Consider the following 16,817-nt stretch of genomic DNA (forward strand, 5'->3'; position numbering starts at 1 on the left):
ACTAAACCTGTATACACAGAGAGAGAATATTAAAATATTCAATGCAATTACCGGTTCCAGTGTTTTCATAGTAAAGTTAGCGTACAGTCTAGAGACTGATCAACTGAATGTAAATGTCCAGGTATGAAACAGTTTTGGTTTTTCCTTCCTGATTTAGAAACTTGCAAGAGCATGTTCATGCGCGGAGAATTGGGATTTTATGGTAAAATGAACATTAAAAAATATATTTTACCACTGGAGATAAAATTAACTGTGGTTAATGCATGTGTGCAGCATAGAGAGACTCTTGTTTGTTTCAACTCCACAGTCTCATATGTGATTAAGATGCAGTATATCCGATTCTGCAGGGCAACGAGATGATGGGCAGGAAGCGTAAAGTGGCTTTATCAGAGCTTTTTGCTGAAAACAGCTGCCTGCTGCTGCTGGAAATGAGGTTGGTGAGAGTGAACCAAAACAGTAAAGTGAAACCAAAGAATGGAAATATGCAAATAATGCTCTGGATCTCTGAGGGGAACTGCAGAGTCGTGGGATTATTCTCTGTGGGTTCATCTCTGAGCTATACCCTTCATATTACACATAATCATCTGATACACTGTTATAGTAAAATTAGTTAGCAAAAAATACTAATGCAATGAAATTAAAAGTACTATAGAAGATAGAGAAAAAATAATACATTACACAAGTCCTATTCCCCTTCCCATTCCAGTACAACAAACCAAAATGGCATTTTCAATGTAATTATCAGATTTCATTATATTTATCACTAAGCAGAAGTACCTAAAATACTTTCAAAACTACTACCGTTTAAAAGCTACCAAGTTCAGCTAGTAGAGTAAGAGAGTGTTTTTCACTCAGAACACAAAGAAAGTGGTTATTTTCCACCTTTACGAAAAGAAATGGTCCCACTTTAGCTGCTGTCCCCCCAGGGCTGCGTTTCACTACTATTATCTGTCAGTTCTTAAGTGCTCTGGGACAAAGCCCCACAAAAAGCATTACATTCATACAGAGTACTGAGCTACGTTATTTTTTCTCTAAAGTGACCAATGAGTGGCTTTATTATTTTTTCTGAAATGGCGCCCGGGGTAAGTTCACCATATATTATTACACACACACACACACACACACACACACACACACACACAAACACACAGGAGAGGCAAATGTGTGTCTTTCACTTCAGTTTGAAAGACATGGCAGCAGGAAGTACCAGCAGGAGGGAGCTGCATTATGATTCATTGACTCTGTATTAAAAGAGTGCACTGAGCCATACAGTGTGGGAGCCAAAAAGGAAGTTGCTTTTAGATTTAGACCCTTATATAAAACACTGTCTGGATCACCACCATGCAGTGTAAACTTCATAAATCTTTATGCCTCCTAATAGTCGACTAAACTATTAATGTCTTCACAATGTTAATGAGAAGAGTCTTAGTCAACCAACTTTTCATTGGTCAAAAAAACAATCTCAAGCTCCATCCTGGCCGTTAAGCCTGTGACGACAATATCCAAGTATTGATCTCTTTTGTTGCAACGTGGATTAGCTGTCTCTACCTGGGTACTCAGACTACCGGGGGAGTGTTAGCAGGAGCTATGGATCTCCGGGAGGAGGAGGTGTTCAGGCCCGGCGTGAAGGAACCCAGCAGGGAAAGCTGCTGGGGAGCGGCACCAGAATGAGCACCAGAACAGGAGCTGAGCAAGCAGGCAACAGAACCAGGCTCAGCAGCCTCTCATTGAACACAGACCAGGACCGAACACCCCGACACCAACGGAGGCTGGTTTAACCAGAGGGAATACAGTAACGAGATCATTTACATCAGCTTAACATTCATAGCAGGTGCTATGTGTCAAATTGATGTGTTGCTCATTTAAGACATTTTAAAGAAACATTAGTGTGAAGTTATAACTAACCATTTAGTTGTGCTCTTTTATTCGCATATACATCCAACAATACAGTGACAAACACTTCTTAGTGGAAAACACACACTTAAACTAATGCTTAGACTGTCTTTGCTATCATTAGCTAATTATTCCTACTACCTTTGTTCCACACTTGTTAAAATTACTCATGCTTGCTGACTTGTTCGCTCTTATTGTCTCATATAGTTTTTGTTTAAATTATAAGATGGTAACGGGGAGGCTTTGAAGTGCCAGTATTTGCACTCACTGTGCAGATAAAAAGACAGACTCAGCCCTGTTCACCTCATCCTTTCTCCTCTCTTGACAAGTAACCTACCTTGCCTGTCTGCAAACTTTGTGCAGCTCTCTGTGAGTGTTCCTTTTAGAATAAGCTTCCTGGCAATGTTAACAATCTGTGTTTAAGTACAGACTCAGCGCCTTACGTCAGATGCATGTGATGATGAAGTGAAAACCTCTTGCTTTGGTGGGTTATGTATTGATAATGTTTAGTGAAAGAAAAGAGAACAAATTTTAGCAATGTTTCGTACCTCCTGTATTTGCCTAGTGTGCAAGGTGATCAAACATGCAATATTTTGGCATGAAAAAGTAAATCCCCTACTAGAGCCAACTAACTGAAGCCATTTAAATGAATAATCACAGCCAGCTGTTCACCACAACTGCAGATAGTAAGGATGAATACTGTACAAATCTCGAGAATCAAACAGTGACACTGACTCACAATTTTACAGCAGTGTTCTGCAATCAAACAAAGCAAAATCAATCATAGAAGAGGCAGAGGTACCCATTTCTTCACAGACAAAAGTGTTCAATAGACTTTGATGCAATACAACCACAGTCTCTGCTCTGTGTGGCCCTGCCATTAGTTGTGTGTGAAATACAACACACTCTCCAGTGGCTTTTTTGTAACATTTTGTAAGTGGGAATGACACACCCAGCCATTGTTCTCTCTCCATCACCACTTTTTTTCACCTGCACTGTTGTTCTGGCTCTTACCTTACCTACATGTGTACAGCACAGAGTAATCACTGCTCTAAGGTTTGTCAAACAGCAACTCAAGACAAAGTGTGTTTGTGAAAACCGTAGTAGACATCACAGATTGATTGTGGCATCTTCCAGTTCTCACTTAATGTCATTTGGTTTAGTTATTTTTAGTGTACAGATGGTCAGCCTGCAGGGTTTCATCCGCCCTTCACACCCCTTAACTCTGGCCCCCAAATCATTTGCTAGCAGTATGCAGTATGAACATCTGATACATCTGGCAAGTTAAAGACTTTCATTTAAGATTACTCATCCTCTCCCAGATAAAGACATTGCAGTTGAACTGCTTTTTGACCCTGACATCTGACTTGCCTGTGACCTCTCATTACAAATTGTAATGAAAGCCCTGATGCTTCAAGTAAGGTAGCAAAGTAAATGCACACATTAATGACATTTTCAGTAATTAATAAATAGCTTTTTAAAAGTAATAAGTACAGCGATATTTTTAAAGTCATAATTTTACTATCATAAAAAACCTTTTAACCATGAAAGTCACTATTGATATACATAGCCACGCCCAATAATAATGACAGTGTGCGAACTATACCATAGCTTTCAAGGGAGCTCACCTTTTGTTCCTGAGACAGACTGTGATTCTTACTGCTGAATCATTAATAGTTGCAGCATTTGTCTTATTATATTATTATCACATGTAGCCATTTTGCTACAATTACGTTTCTTGTTTGCGACCTGACCTTTCTTTTTTCCGTGAGAGGGACACTGACACTCCTGATTACGCATGGATCCATGATGGAGAAATATAGAAATTAATGGCAATGAAGCATGCTGTCTATATTTTAGAGACCCCCTAAAATATCACAAGTCATGCTTTTAGGGGAGCTGATGTCATTAAGAGGAGCTAATTCTTCTCCCTACGTCATGTTCATGTACTGCACTCAAATGCATTTAGTCAGCAGATTTTTGTAATCTGCTTAAGCAATATGGTTAGACTGAAGTATTTTGTTGAAGTATCCTTTCAACAAACAGGTTCCTTTAGGCCACAACAGATTACAATCTTAAGAAATTACACAGATTTTTTGTGTAGACCTTCCTTATAAAGCTAAAACTTTTTCCACTTAGGAAAGACAGACAACAGTCATTTTGGTTAAAGATTTCAGGCTGTTGTCCACACATCAAAACCACTTGGTAGCTATTTCCACTGTCTTCCTATTCTGTCTTGTCAATAATTGCTGTGTTTGCCAAAGAAAACCTCTTTTTGTCAGATCTCCAAAGTGGTTGCAATCCTCTGTACTCTCAGAATGTGACAGTTTTGTGCCTTCTTGTGCCCTTTTCCTCGCTTTGTTGTTGAATGCATCCAAACTACCAGAAAAGGCAGGAGACCGAGCTCTGGATGGCAGCTGAGCTTCTGTTGTTGATGGGCAGAAACCATGAGGAAACAAGTGGGAGAATGATTCCCAATAGAAATCCACAAAGCCGACACACAGCTGGTCCTTGAGGCGATCAGTCCAAGTGTCAATAGGGAAACACGAACCAGCTCTACAGTGTCTGAGGCTGTTCTCTTATCTTTCTCCTATCTTAAGTCTAGCACTTGATGCTGAATAATACATGACTTTCATGGAGCTTTGATAAGACATTCAATATTTAGGGCCACAGTATGAAATGTTATTCTGTTTATTTGTATGAGACCAACTGTATCAAATGAAACCATTACTGCTTTGGCTACGCTGGACCGAGCAAAGTAATGAAACTCTGGTACTGAATTCAGTTTTTGTTGCCCTTGGTCAAAATCCGCCAGTATGTGTGAATGTTTTAGCTTATAGTTGTATCAGTGTGTTTCATGTGTGCATAGTGGCTAAAATGCAGCAGCAAAGGATTTAAGTGACAAATCAACACATTTGCTTTGTTCTGATTCCAGTAACTGTTCAAGCAACTGAGTGACTGACAAGGTTGACCATAAAATACCACAGGCCTCCCCAGCCACCCATTACCCAGTGTGAAGCCTCTGATCCTGAGGCAGGCTCCTTAAATTCTTGCAATGTCTATTCTTGATACTAAAGTTGACCAGGCTCTAGAGGGGTGTTAGAGAGAGAGAGAGAGAGAGAGAGAGAGAGAGAGAGAGAGAGAGAGAGAGAGAGAGAGAGTTCCTGGATAGCTCACAGGCTAATGCAACTGCCTTTGGTACAGGTGATAGTGGGATTGATTTCTGGTCAGGGTGGGGGTATCCTGGTGGACCCTTAGACAAGGTCCTTAAATCTACTTGTCTACCTCAGGCATGAGTGAAACCGCAAATACAAGAGCCATGAGTGAAACAGCAACCCATACCATAGTATGGCTCATATCAGCCATACTAGGGAACCAGGGAAACCTGATGACAAATGGGCTACTGGAACAAGACTAGAGCATAAAATATGGATCTGATGCAATGCTACTATACAAGCAATCCCGGTGAGAGGGGATATATGCAGAGACTGTGGGATATATGGATGCTTCGAAACCCATTATCAACACTGACAAAGAAACAACTCATAGCTCAGCGTTCAGCAATCATCTCCTATCACAACTAAAGATTGATTAGGTACAACAAATATGCCTTGGAGAAGGCTAGAGGCCAAGATCAAGGCAACACAAAGAGAGGTTCGTCAGCTCTCAGAGATACAGAAAGGAGCAAGGAAGGGGCTACCTAAGAAATACAACATGCTGTTGATACCTGAGGCTCTGGAGACTGCCAAACAAAGACTTACCGCTCTGGCTACCGGCCTAACAAGGGAGAAGCAGAAGCCAGGAGAATAAACCGGATGTTCTCCACCGAACCATCACAAGTGTACTCTCAGTGGCTGGGTAATAACACAAGATCAGATCTACCCAGGGCTGAGACTGAACAGTACTGGAAGAACATATGGGAGAAAGAGGCATCCCACAACATCAGTGGCTAGTGGATCCCACAACACTCAGTGGCTAGTGGATCTAAGAACAGATTACAGCAATCTCCCAGAACAAGATCCAGTAACCATTACAATGGCAGACATCCAAGAAAGAGTGGCAGGTATGAAGAGCTGGACCAGGCCCTGACATGATCCACACCTACTGGCTGAAGAAACTAATTGCACTCCATGAACGCCTGGCAGCACAAATGATCCACCTGCTGATGGATGGAACCCACCCAGAATGGTTAATCCAAGGACGGACAGTCCTAATCATGAAGGATCCCCAGAAGGGAACAATCCAATCCAATTTCCGGCCAATAACCTGCCTCTGCACAACATGGAAGCTCCTGTCAGGCATCTTAGAGGTTAAGAAGAGTAGGCACATGGCTCAATACATGGACACTGGTATAATAAACTGGCCAAAGGAGGAGATAGACGCCACTGACGTCAAGACAAGAAAGCTCCTCACAATGCATGGAGGGTTTCACCCCAAATCCAGCACCCTGAGACTGTACACTAAGCGTAGCGAGGGACGCCGAGGGCTAGTGAGTGTCAAGACCACTGTCCAAGATGAAATACAAAGATCCAGGAGTACATCAGGAAGATGTCCCCCAAAGATGAAGCGCTTAGTGAATACCTCAGGAAGCAGAAACCCGAGGGTGAGGACAAGGAAGACGAAGAACCTTCATGGATAGGCATGTACCACAGCCAAAGAGAAGAAGTGGCTGATATCAAGAAATCCTACCAGTGGGTGGAAAAGGCTGGACTGAAGGACAGCAGAGAAGCACTAAACATGGCGGCACAAGAACAGGCACTCATTACAAGATCAATAGAGGCTGGGGTCTACCACACCAGACAGGACCCCAGGTGCAGACTGTGCAAGGATGCCCCTGAGACAGTACAGCACATAACAGCAGGGTGTAAAGATGCAGGCAGGAAGTGCGTACATGGAACGCCATAACCAGGTAGCTGGCATAGTGTACAGGAACATCTGCCATGAGGATGGGCTGGAAGTCCCATGGTCAAAATGGAAGATTTTTGTGTATTATTTTGCTTTATTATACAAATAAGTTATTGGGCTTGTTAACATCAACTGATGTTAATGTTACAAAACTTTAATTGACTGAAATCATTAAATAATTGGGCTTATTAACAAATTAATACTGTATTATATATAAAACAGTATTGCACTTTGTGGGAGCAGTGACGCTGCACTTTGGACTGAAGGTTGACAGGTCAAGTTTGGGAGTTGAAATGCGAAGGACATCACACAGATGGCTGTCGGTCATTTTGGTTCTTAGTCTGCTTTTGTTCAGAGTTAACAGCGAAAATGTTTGCTCAGATATTTTTGTTGAGCAGAACAGACTCAGTATTTTTTTTGCATGGCTTCTCATCAGAGGAAACTTGGCCTTTTCTGAACACCGGTAGAAGTAAGGTAGGGAGAGGAGCTTTTTTTCACTTTATTTGCATCCATCAGGAAGGGAGTCGAGAACACCTTGATTTCTTTCTCAATGACAGAAAAATCCTGGAAGCGCCGACTTAATTCTTTCATGAGAGATGTTATCACAGACACACATTTCCTTCCTTTTTAGCAGAAAGGTCAGCCTTTGGAAAAGTACATTTGATTATGAACATTGTGCAACACTGAAGTTGCGTATTTGTGTCTCAAAGAGATGAAGCTTTGCACAGAAAGCTTTCCTGTGCGCATAAAGTTGCGTCTCAAGCTGGTCTCTGAACACTTGTTCAGCGTGTTAAGATGATAAGTAAGATCAACCAAAAATGCAAGGTCTGCCAACCACAGAGGGTCACTCAGCTCATAATCATCAATTTCTGATCTCAGGGAATAAACCCGCCACAGCACGGAGCCGCAACTTAGCCAGCTTAACTGAGAATGGTACAGTAGGTCGCCGTATTCAGCATCGACATCAGATAAAAAAGCTAGAAATTCTCTATGGTACTGCAACAAGCAGCTCCTCCTTAATGCAAAGGTTATCCTCAACTCTGTGCTTCCATCACATGCAATCGAGTAAAAGATTTGCTCAATGTTCTCTTCTCGCTCAGTACCAGTGTAAGATGTGTAGTTCTAATGTTGGTTTCATAGCATTGTCGTACATTATACTATCTCATCACTGCAATTATGCACTGCAGTATGTTGTTAGGATTTGCGGCCAGTGGTCCATTTTTAATTGGCCCACAGCTTTAGTTTGGACACCTCTGCTCTAGAACAACCTTGCAGAGAAGACTGTGCTTGAGTAGTTAATTTACTTTTATGATCTTACTTTTATTTTCTAGGTCAGTGTATGCTCTCTATGCTTGTACTTGACCCTGTGGTACCTTTTGTTGTAAAAAAACAAAACAAAAAACTGTACCTTATCAATGTCTTTTGTGATTCCTGCAAAATTCTTGCACATAAACTTCTCTCTTTCCTATAGCCAAGTACTGAATTGTGCTTTTTCCTATTAAAAAACATTGCAGTAAGAATCGTTTCATATGGCTGTGTGTTTTAACATCTTTATTATACATTAACAACTTCTGAACTCAAGATTTTATAGCACTAAGACTGCAGTGGCAATGCACCAAGCCCACAGCAACATTTGCAATCCAGCAGTGCCATGAATATGGAAAGGATGAAAAATAATAGCAGAGCTACTTCATGCTGGCTCCGGCTTGACCTCGCACACTTGGCTCCTGCACCAGCAACTATAGCTACAATTCATCCATGTGAAGCAGCATATAAAAATTTTCAATGTGTCCTTTGAGAGTTTTTAAATGTCCATACCATAAGACAGTTAAGTCATGATATTTCATACATTTTCGTAGTGCCATTTATTTCCTTGCATGTCCCTCTGAGACCCATGCATTTATGCATTTCATCAGGGAGATCAGAGCTCAGGGACACCCCAAAGTGCTAACCCTGCACCTGGGAGGAAGTGACAATGTTTTGTTAAAGGGCGTTTTAATAGGTATTCTACATGCATCTGCTTTTCAAATTTTGCTCATATTTTTTCTAGAATAAAGCCCAGCCAGAGATACTAAATAGTATCAACACGTAGCAATAAAAGACATCATATCAATTTTTGCAGCTACACCTCCCTTGCTGGTTTTGAACATGTTCCAGTTACTGATGTCTCCCTGTTGTTGTGCCTTCAAGTTCATGCAGGCTCAGCCACACTGCCAATGTAACTAAATCATGGTAATCTTCTCTGTTCAATGATGTAAGATGTTCCTATTATCATAACAGTTCTGGCCAATTCTGATTTGAGTATTCAAAGAGAAGCTGCTGGTGGGCTGCATGTCCCAGTATCTCACTTGATATTGCACATCCAAAATGCATTTTAGTGTCCACACTGATTAGAAAAAACATGGAATGGACAAATAAGAAATCTGACTCTTTCAAGCAGATAAACACCCATTGATATTCAAATTCTGTCTACAATACCTCTGTCCACTTTACGCAGATTTGTACAATATCCAGAAAGCCTAACCACAGTTCCACATTGCAAAAACTGAGCTCTCTCTCAAAAACAAGAAAAAGAGCATTAAAACGGGGGAAATATTACTTAAAATAAGCAAAATTATCTGCCAACAGAACAAGAATATTTGGTAAGAAGAAATATCTTGTCAGACAAAAAACAAGTATATTTTGCCTTCAATTAAGATAATTAATCTTACTAAGATTTTAGTTTTTGCAGTGCAGTGTTTTCCTGTTGTCTTGATAAAGTCTTGGTGAGTTTCTCTTTTTAATAGAAATGCTATTTTACAGGGATTTCACTGTTACCTTTGTGGAAATGTTCAATATTAATTTTTTACAGCTTCTATGAGCAATATTGTAATTCTGTGATTACATTATATTCTTTTTACCTATCTGGTGATTATTTTATGTAGATACTGTATATACTGAAACCAAGAGCTCTAACCACATTTCCAGTTTGTGACTTCAACAGTCACAGCATAACTGTCATGTCCGCAGATGAACCATTTGGTTTAACTAGATGGACTCTGCAGTTAGTGTTACTATAGCTTGCTCTGGCCAAACAGATGTTGATTGAAATTTAAGACCATTTCCATGCAACACAATACTATTGTGCTCTTTCTCAGTCAATTAAAATCCAATATGATTTGACCTAGGACACACATAATGAATTCTAGGATTATACAGAAACATGATACAAGCCGGTGCTGTCCTCCAATCAGCGGCGGTATAATGGAATGCCCTGCTCATATTCAACACACAATTACACTAATGACACCGCATTGCTGTAGCCTCGTGATCCTGCATCAAAATAAGGATATTCATCATGGTGATTACAGCTTTCTACTGGAAGGCTTTATTTATGCGTTTGGGTGGGACGTCAGACTACTGAGCACCTTGGTTTGATGGTTCCACACATAAATAAGTCATACCCCGAGGCTATCCATATTTTATCAAACATCTTCATCTATAATAGACGCTGTTCGCCAGCCGAGGCCCTCACCTGATAGGGGCCGTCTCATCGCCCTTGTCCAGCCACTCCTGCGGAGGGATGATGTACATACACCACAGCCCCCAGTTGTATCCATGGGCGGCGTTGGCGTACTGCTGCACCTCAAATGTGTTGTACTTGATGTTGTCTATGGCGGGCAGGATGATGCGGGTATGATCCTCCTTCATCCGGGTCAGAATAGGTTCAGCCCTTTGGATAAGACAAGAGGCAGAAGTTAAGAGGACTTTCTGAATTAAGTATGCAGATTTGAAGTAATAATATTAGAATGTATAGATTTGGTTTCGAGAATGACCAGATGGATAATGCAACTGATGTGAAAGCTGTGAATGTGGTTTCACAGAAACATTGAGCAATCAACCCAAATATTTTTTGAAACATACTGAACAGAGGTATATAGTGTAGATCCTGATCCCTAGAAACAATGCCAGGAGCAGCTTTGGATGACTGCAGATGTCATCTCAACTTTCACTCTAGGTCTTCACCGTCGTTGCCATCTGTCGAATCAGCATTTATTTATCATTCAAAACAATTGCTAGGATCTGCTTCCCTCCTCTGTTTATGATGTGAAGGTCTTGCAAAATGAATTTTTTGTGGAACAACAAATAATATCATATCATATTTTATATCCGCTGCTCGTGAAAACGAAATGTCAAAATGTGACACTTATCCCGGTGAGAGACTTGATAAGAGGTAAAACCTGATAAACCAAAACACATCAGGTGAAAAGAGAGGCTTAGTCAGCTCCTGGAAAAACTATCCACTTGTTCTTTTTTCCCGTCTATGTGAAGGGATGCAAGTCAGTTTCCAAGAAAGTCCTTTCTCCACTCTGCATCTCATGGCTTTTGCTCCAAGGCAGCTTTGGCTGGCACACATTCTTATAGAGCACATCAAATGGAGAGCAGGGGCCATATTCACAATACATCTTGGGGCTATGAGTAGCTCTTAACAGGCCAATTTGTGAGAAACATCTCAAAATGATAGGCTTAATAAACACATATAAAAGACATTAATAAAATGTTTTTGTCCTCATGTATCATTTTAAGAACAGCTCCTGAGTCTGTAGAAAGTTAGAGGTAGTGAAGACAACTCAAAAGTCACAAAAAAACAAGTCACAAATTGGAAAATGGAAGCTGCTGGCAACCGTCTAGCAACTGGTTCAATAGTTTTGAAAGACTTTAAAACCTTCAGGTTTAAAAAAAAATGTATTAAAGGTATTGTGTATGTTGATGATGAGAGCAGAGCTAGTTACAATTCATGTCAAATCTACAGTCAACACCGACTTCTTTTGACAGAGTAGTTTGACATGAAATATATTTATTTAATTTCTTATCAAGAGTCAGATGCGAAGATTAACAACAGTCTCATGTCTTCAGTGCAGAGCTAGAGTTAGAAAGCGATTAGCTTAGCTCATCATGAACACTGGAAACACCTACTATTCTAATACCAACCAGGGGCCAGATACAACTCTGTTGATTCCCAACTAAAAGTGTGTGCATGCACAAAGACTGAAAACAGATTTATAAAGCTACATGTATGCCTGGTTCTGTTTTATAATCTCAGTCACTGTGGCTGCACAAGCATGAGCCTCATTTTCACACCCACCAGTTGCCATAAATGGATGCAAACAAGCTTAAACATCCGTTTACATATTGATAGTTGTGCAAGCTCCACCACTCATTAGACTTGTCAATGAGAAGAACGGCAAAGAAGTACAATTTCACAGACTGAGTTGCATCAGCAATGTTTTCCAACAGCACCAGAGCAGCTCACATTACGCACGGCTGTGGTTTTTTATAGAGCCTGTACCATTCTTTCACCACAATATTGGTGATATGTCAATTATCAAACGTCAGAGGGACGATCAATGATTCATTTATAGAGGTATTGAAACAGACATTTAATAAAGTGCTAAAAAAAATCTGAAATGTTGAGAGCCATGGAGATATTTTTAGCCATTTTATTTATTTATGACTTACTTTCACGGATCGGGCATAGTACCGACCGATCACTGACTCTTGTATGGGCCAATAGCCCATGATCTGGACTTCATCAAGGACTCCTAAGAAATGACTTTGCCATGCAGAATCAAAACGTATTAACTAATATGTTATGTAACCATATAAAGATAATGTAAAGTTTTGAGTTAACATTGCTGGGTGCAGGGACAATAACCCTAAACTATCAAGAACTGTTTCTTTATATGGTAAAATAAGTGTGTATGATATTTTTTACAAAACATGGTTCAATATTTTTTAGTGACATGTTTGGTAATTCGGGACACACAGTTACATCAGTGTAGGTCATTACTTCCAACCGTAACTGTTTAATTAAATATATATCTGTATAAGGTTACTTGATAATTTGCATTGGCCTATTAGGATGTGTTATGATGGCTTCATTATGTCCTCACTCCACTTGTTGTAGCCTAGTTGCAGTGTTTAGACTCTAGATAATGAAGGTAAATGACACAGGTAAATGAGTATATGTCTAATTGGAAAATTCATCATAGCTTGCAATAAGAGAAAATGTAAGTTGAAAAGCCACCCTGCCTGATAAAATGAATGAATCTCAGGGTGAAGTTATGCCTGCGTGTGAGAAATGAGACATCCTTTCCTCTGAAGCCTCAGCAGCGTCCATCTCTGATAACAGCAGCAGCTGATCGCAGCTGGATCAGCGGTCAGTCGGCTCTAACAGCTGTAGAGACGTTTTTCATGGAGTTTGTGTCTGCACACTTCTGCACATGAATAAAAATATACATTCTGTATTTGTACTGTGTACTGTGCCCTGCTCAGAGGCACATGATCATTTCTACTGGCAGAATATGTTTATATTATTTATTCATTGTTTTCATCAGTATTTGTTGATATTCTGATTGAATAACCCAGAATGATTAAGGTGTCTTTTGAACAGTGGAAATGATTTATTATTTATTACAAATGATGTGACTCATATCAAACCCAACACTCAAAAATTGTCAGGCCCACTGATGTGACTGAATGGAAATGACGATAAATTATGTAAAAAGTGAGTCTTGCTGACAGACAGGCTTTCCGACTCTCTGTGACTTAAATTGTCTCTGTAATAAAAGCTAATGGGGGAAATAACAGATGATGAAAAGAGAAATCTTTCTATTCATTTAAGAAAGTTGTTTGTGGTCCTTTGTTGTTCCGACCTACATTTAAAACAGAAACTAGTTTTAACTAGAGGGTGAATCAGAAAACAACTTGTGAGTGATACACTTAAGTTTACTATCTTCACCCCAGTATGAAACTCCAGTGATGCTGTGATGTATGAAGATCAGTCTGATTAGCTCCAGCGTCCAATCAAGAACTGACACTTCAGCAAAGGCTGCTCTTGTGTATCCTCCCTCAGGGCTCCTAAGAGATCTCCTCCTCGCTTCTCGGAGCACAAATAAGAGCACTGGGACTGCCTGCAAGATGGCGGAGCAGAACGACTTCCGGTTCAAGCAAGATGTACCATAGAGCGCACACGAAATATTGACTCTTGGGAGCGCCACATGCGCAAGTGAGAAACATACTCATTAGAATCGACTGCGCAATATCGAGCAACTACTGAATTGTCCCTAGCAGTGATTTTGATAAAAAAAAAAATTTAATTTAACCACTGTTGTCCATCAGTGTCTAGTCAATTTATTTGGTACACAAACCGTGAGGGACAAATTGGCAAGAGCGGAGAACATAAAGCAAAAGGTGGAAATGTAGTCTGTCAACTACAAGTATATTAGGGAAACAACAAATAGAATATGTTCCTTAAAGTCATATGTGCATGTTTTAGTATTTCCTGGCAGTCTACAGTTATACAGACCTGTAAAAAGTTTGGGCGCAGTGTGGCATCTTTCCTCTGACCGGTAGCTCTGTGTCGCTGCTGCCTCTCAGTTCCCCTCCACACCTTAGCTCTGTTTGGGTGTTAATGTTAACATTTTTGTGGATTTGTGGTGAGATTTATGACTCGTAATACGGTATTACCACTTTCTTTCGCAACTTTATTATTGTGGGATAGATTTTGAATGTACAGAAAGTTTTGAACATGAGCAGGAAACTTGCTGAAACAAAGAAGCTATTAAAGCCCAGGCGTTTATACCTGAATTAAAATGAATTCATTTATCATTGAAAAGGTGCCAAATGCAAATTTCAAAAGGAGGGAATATTAAATCATGCCTACATGTGTGTTGAGTTAGAGGGTATGATATTCAATGAGAAAAGTTGATTCATCATTCATTGCTGCATTCATTGCATTCATTCACATTTAACCATAGTTATTCATGGTTGCCTTTGTTTATTCATTTGTTGTATATATATTAGTAATGTGTAGTTAGTTTACTGTTGGTGTTTGTTATGTGTCTAGTTAGTTTAAAATTAATTTATAAAGAAATTGATTGTTATGTGGTTTGTGTGAAATATGTACATGAGTTAAGAACTCTGAAGCAACCTTCAGATCGAGACTAAATTAATTAATATGCTATCAATTTTCCCCTTCTCAAAGGATTCTGCTCCGAAGTGAATTTAATGTGAGATAAATGTGAATATTGATTTCTTCTGACAGCTGAAGTGCAAGCAAATCCACTTCCTCTTTCCAAAATTAAGGTCATTCGCTATAATTATTTCAAGGCATTCTAAGCAATATGAACAGCGACAGTAAAACCACAACTTTTTACATTACTGTTCTTACACTTCAAAATACTGGCTGAGGAGAGTTGGGGATCGAACCACCAATCTTCCAATTAGTGGACAACCCACTCTTCCTATAAGCCACTGCCACCCAAGCCACGATGTGACATTCTCTCCATTCCTTAAAGTAAAAGCTGCTCTTAGCAGTTTTGTTAAGGGGCACACTGTGGTACCATTAAGTAGAATTTGTACTAATAAGATAAAATACTCCTGATTTTTGTTGCCTGTGTCTCTTGGACACTGCAATGGTTTTTCATCGATGCTACCAGGGATGTAGCCAGATTTTTAGAAATAAAATGCTAGTGGTCACAAATTTTGAAATTACTTTTTTCATTTGAGTTTCTCATTGCATTGAAATCCCTTTTACTGTCAAACAAATGGAGCAGTGGAGCACAATTGCAATATATTTCAGGTTTTGCCCTATTTGCAAAAAAAGACAACAATATGGTGTTCAGAAAAAATACACCGGACATGAACTCAGTGTCCTCAACGTGAGCTACGGGCTGGGATGCCACATACAGTAATCTCCCTACTGCTATTTAAAGCCTTGGCCAAGAGTAACATGGTCTGAAAATCCATATGGTACTCAAGGATGCTGAAGCGTTGCTGGCACTGCCTACATTTGTATAATCTTCTCATGCTGAGAGATGATCTTCACCATATCTTCAAAGCAACTCTTCACACGCTCAGTTCTTCACATGATATACTTCTAAATTTACAAAAAGAGGATGCAATTATAAAATGATAAATGTATCTCTTAAGAATACTCCCACACTCCAACTTTCTCTCTATCTCCCCACCCACTGACTTTCTTTCTCTCTGCCTTCACCCTGATCCCGCCCCTCTCTTCCCCCCATCTACTTCTCTTCAAAATGTGAAATCCATTTATCTTCCGAAAGCAAAATTACTACTTATCACATGATGGTAGGGGACAGAAAGTACAGAGGGAACGGACCAAAATTGAAAGTGGAGGATGTCAGTAAAATATGAAGCAGTACTTGGAAAACGCCATCATTTAAAAACACGAGAGTGGTTGGTAGAAGTAATAAAACCACCATTCTGAGAGGCAGGCTCTTTCTGTCTTTACTCCAAAGCAAGTTACAGAAACATGTTTAAAAGTGTTAGCTCCTTTAATTTGTGGCTTTGTTGATCACCAAAGCTGTGGGCAAAACAAAAGTTGCTAGTCAGTGGACATGATAAGGTAAACAATCAGTACAAATCAATAGTTGAAGGTGGAGGTAAACATTGAGGAGGCAACTCAAGTTTAAACAAATATATTTTGAGGTTTTGTACCAATTAAACAAACAACATACAACTTGTAATTTAGTGAGCTTTAGAGGTGTCGGTAGGTAGACTGACTTTTAATCAAAGCCATTTGATTTCCTCCTGTTTCAGGTCTTTATGTTAAGCTATACGCTAACTGCCTGCTGATTTCAACTACATATTCACCAGACAAACATCAGAGTGGTAATGATCTTCTCACTCTGTGACACATTGGGAAATACACTTATTCATTCTTTTGCAAACTACTTTCTTTTAACATTACCAGACTTTACCTGTGTTAGTATTCTTTTTGATGTAAAACAATAAAATTGATCTGAGAGTAAAGCTTCAAAAATAACTTTCTGAAGATAAGTGGCCTGAATTATTTTGCTGCTTTTTTACTGCTGCAGGTTGCAATATAGAATGAATTCTTTTTGAAACCTTTTGATGTCTCAAAGCTGTCAAACAGTTATTTAACTCAATGAGTCATTCCATTGTTGGAAAAAGACTGTACAAGCAAACCTTGCTGACTGAAGGCCAACATA

General features: G+C 39.7%; 1 protein-coding gene across 1 annotated transcript in view; it reads right to left on the reverse strand.

The window, feature by feature from the left end:
* galnt9 (polypeptide N-acetylgalactosaminyltransferase 9) overlaps positions 1-16,817 on the reverse strand; it is a 109,767-nt gene that overhangs the window by 41,079 nt on the left and 51,871 nt on the right. The window contains 1 exon segment of the mRNA XM_038704785.1: positions 10,313-10,510. Within this exon segment, the coding sequence (XP_038560713.1) occupies positions 10,313-10,510 (198 nt within the window).

Source organism: Micropterus salmoides, unplaced genomic scaffold, assembly GCF_014851395.1.
Source record: "Micropterus salmoides isolate LMB-PRFRI ecotype aquatic unplaced genomic scaffold, ASM1485139v1 Ms_hic_scaffold_7, whole genome shotgun sequence".
Classification (NCBI taxonomy): Eukaryota; Metazoa; Chordata; class Actinopteri; order Centrarchiformes; family Centrarchidae; genus Micropterus; species Micropterus salmoides.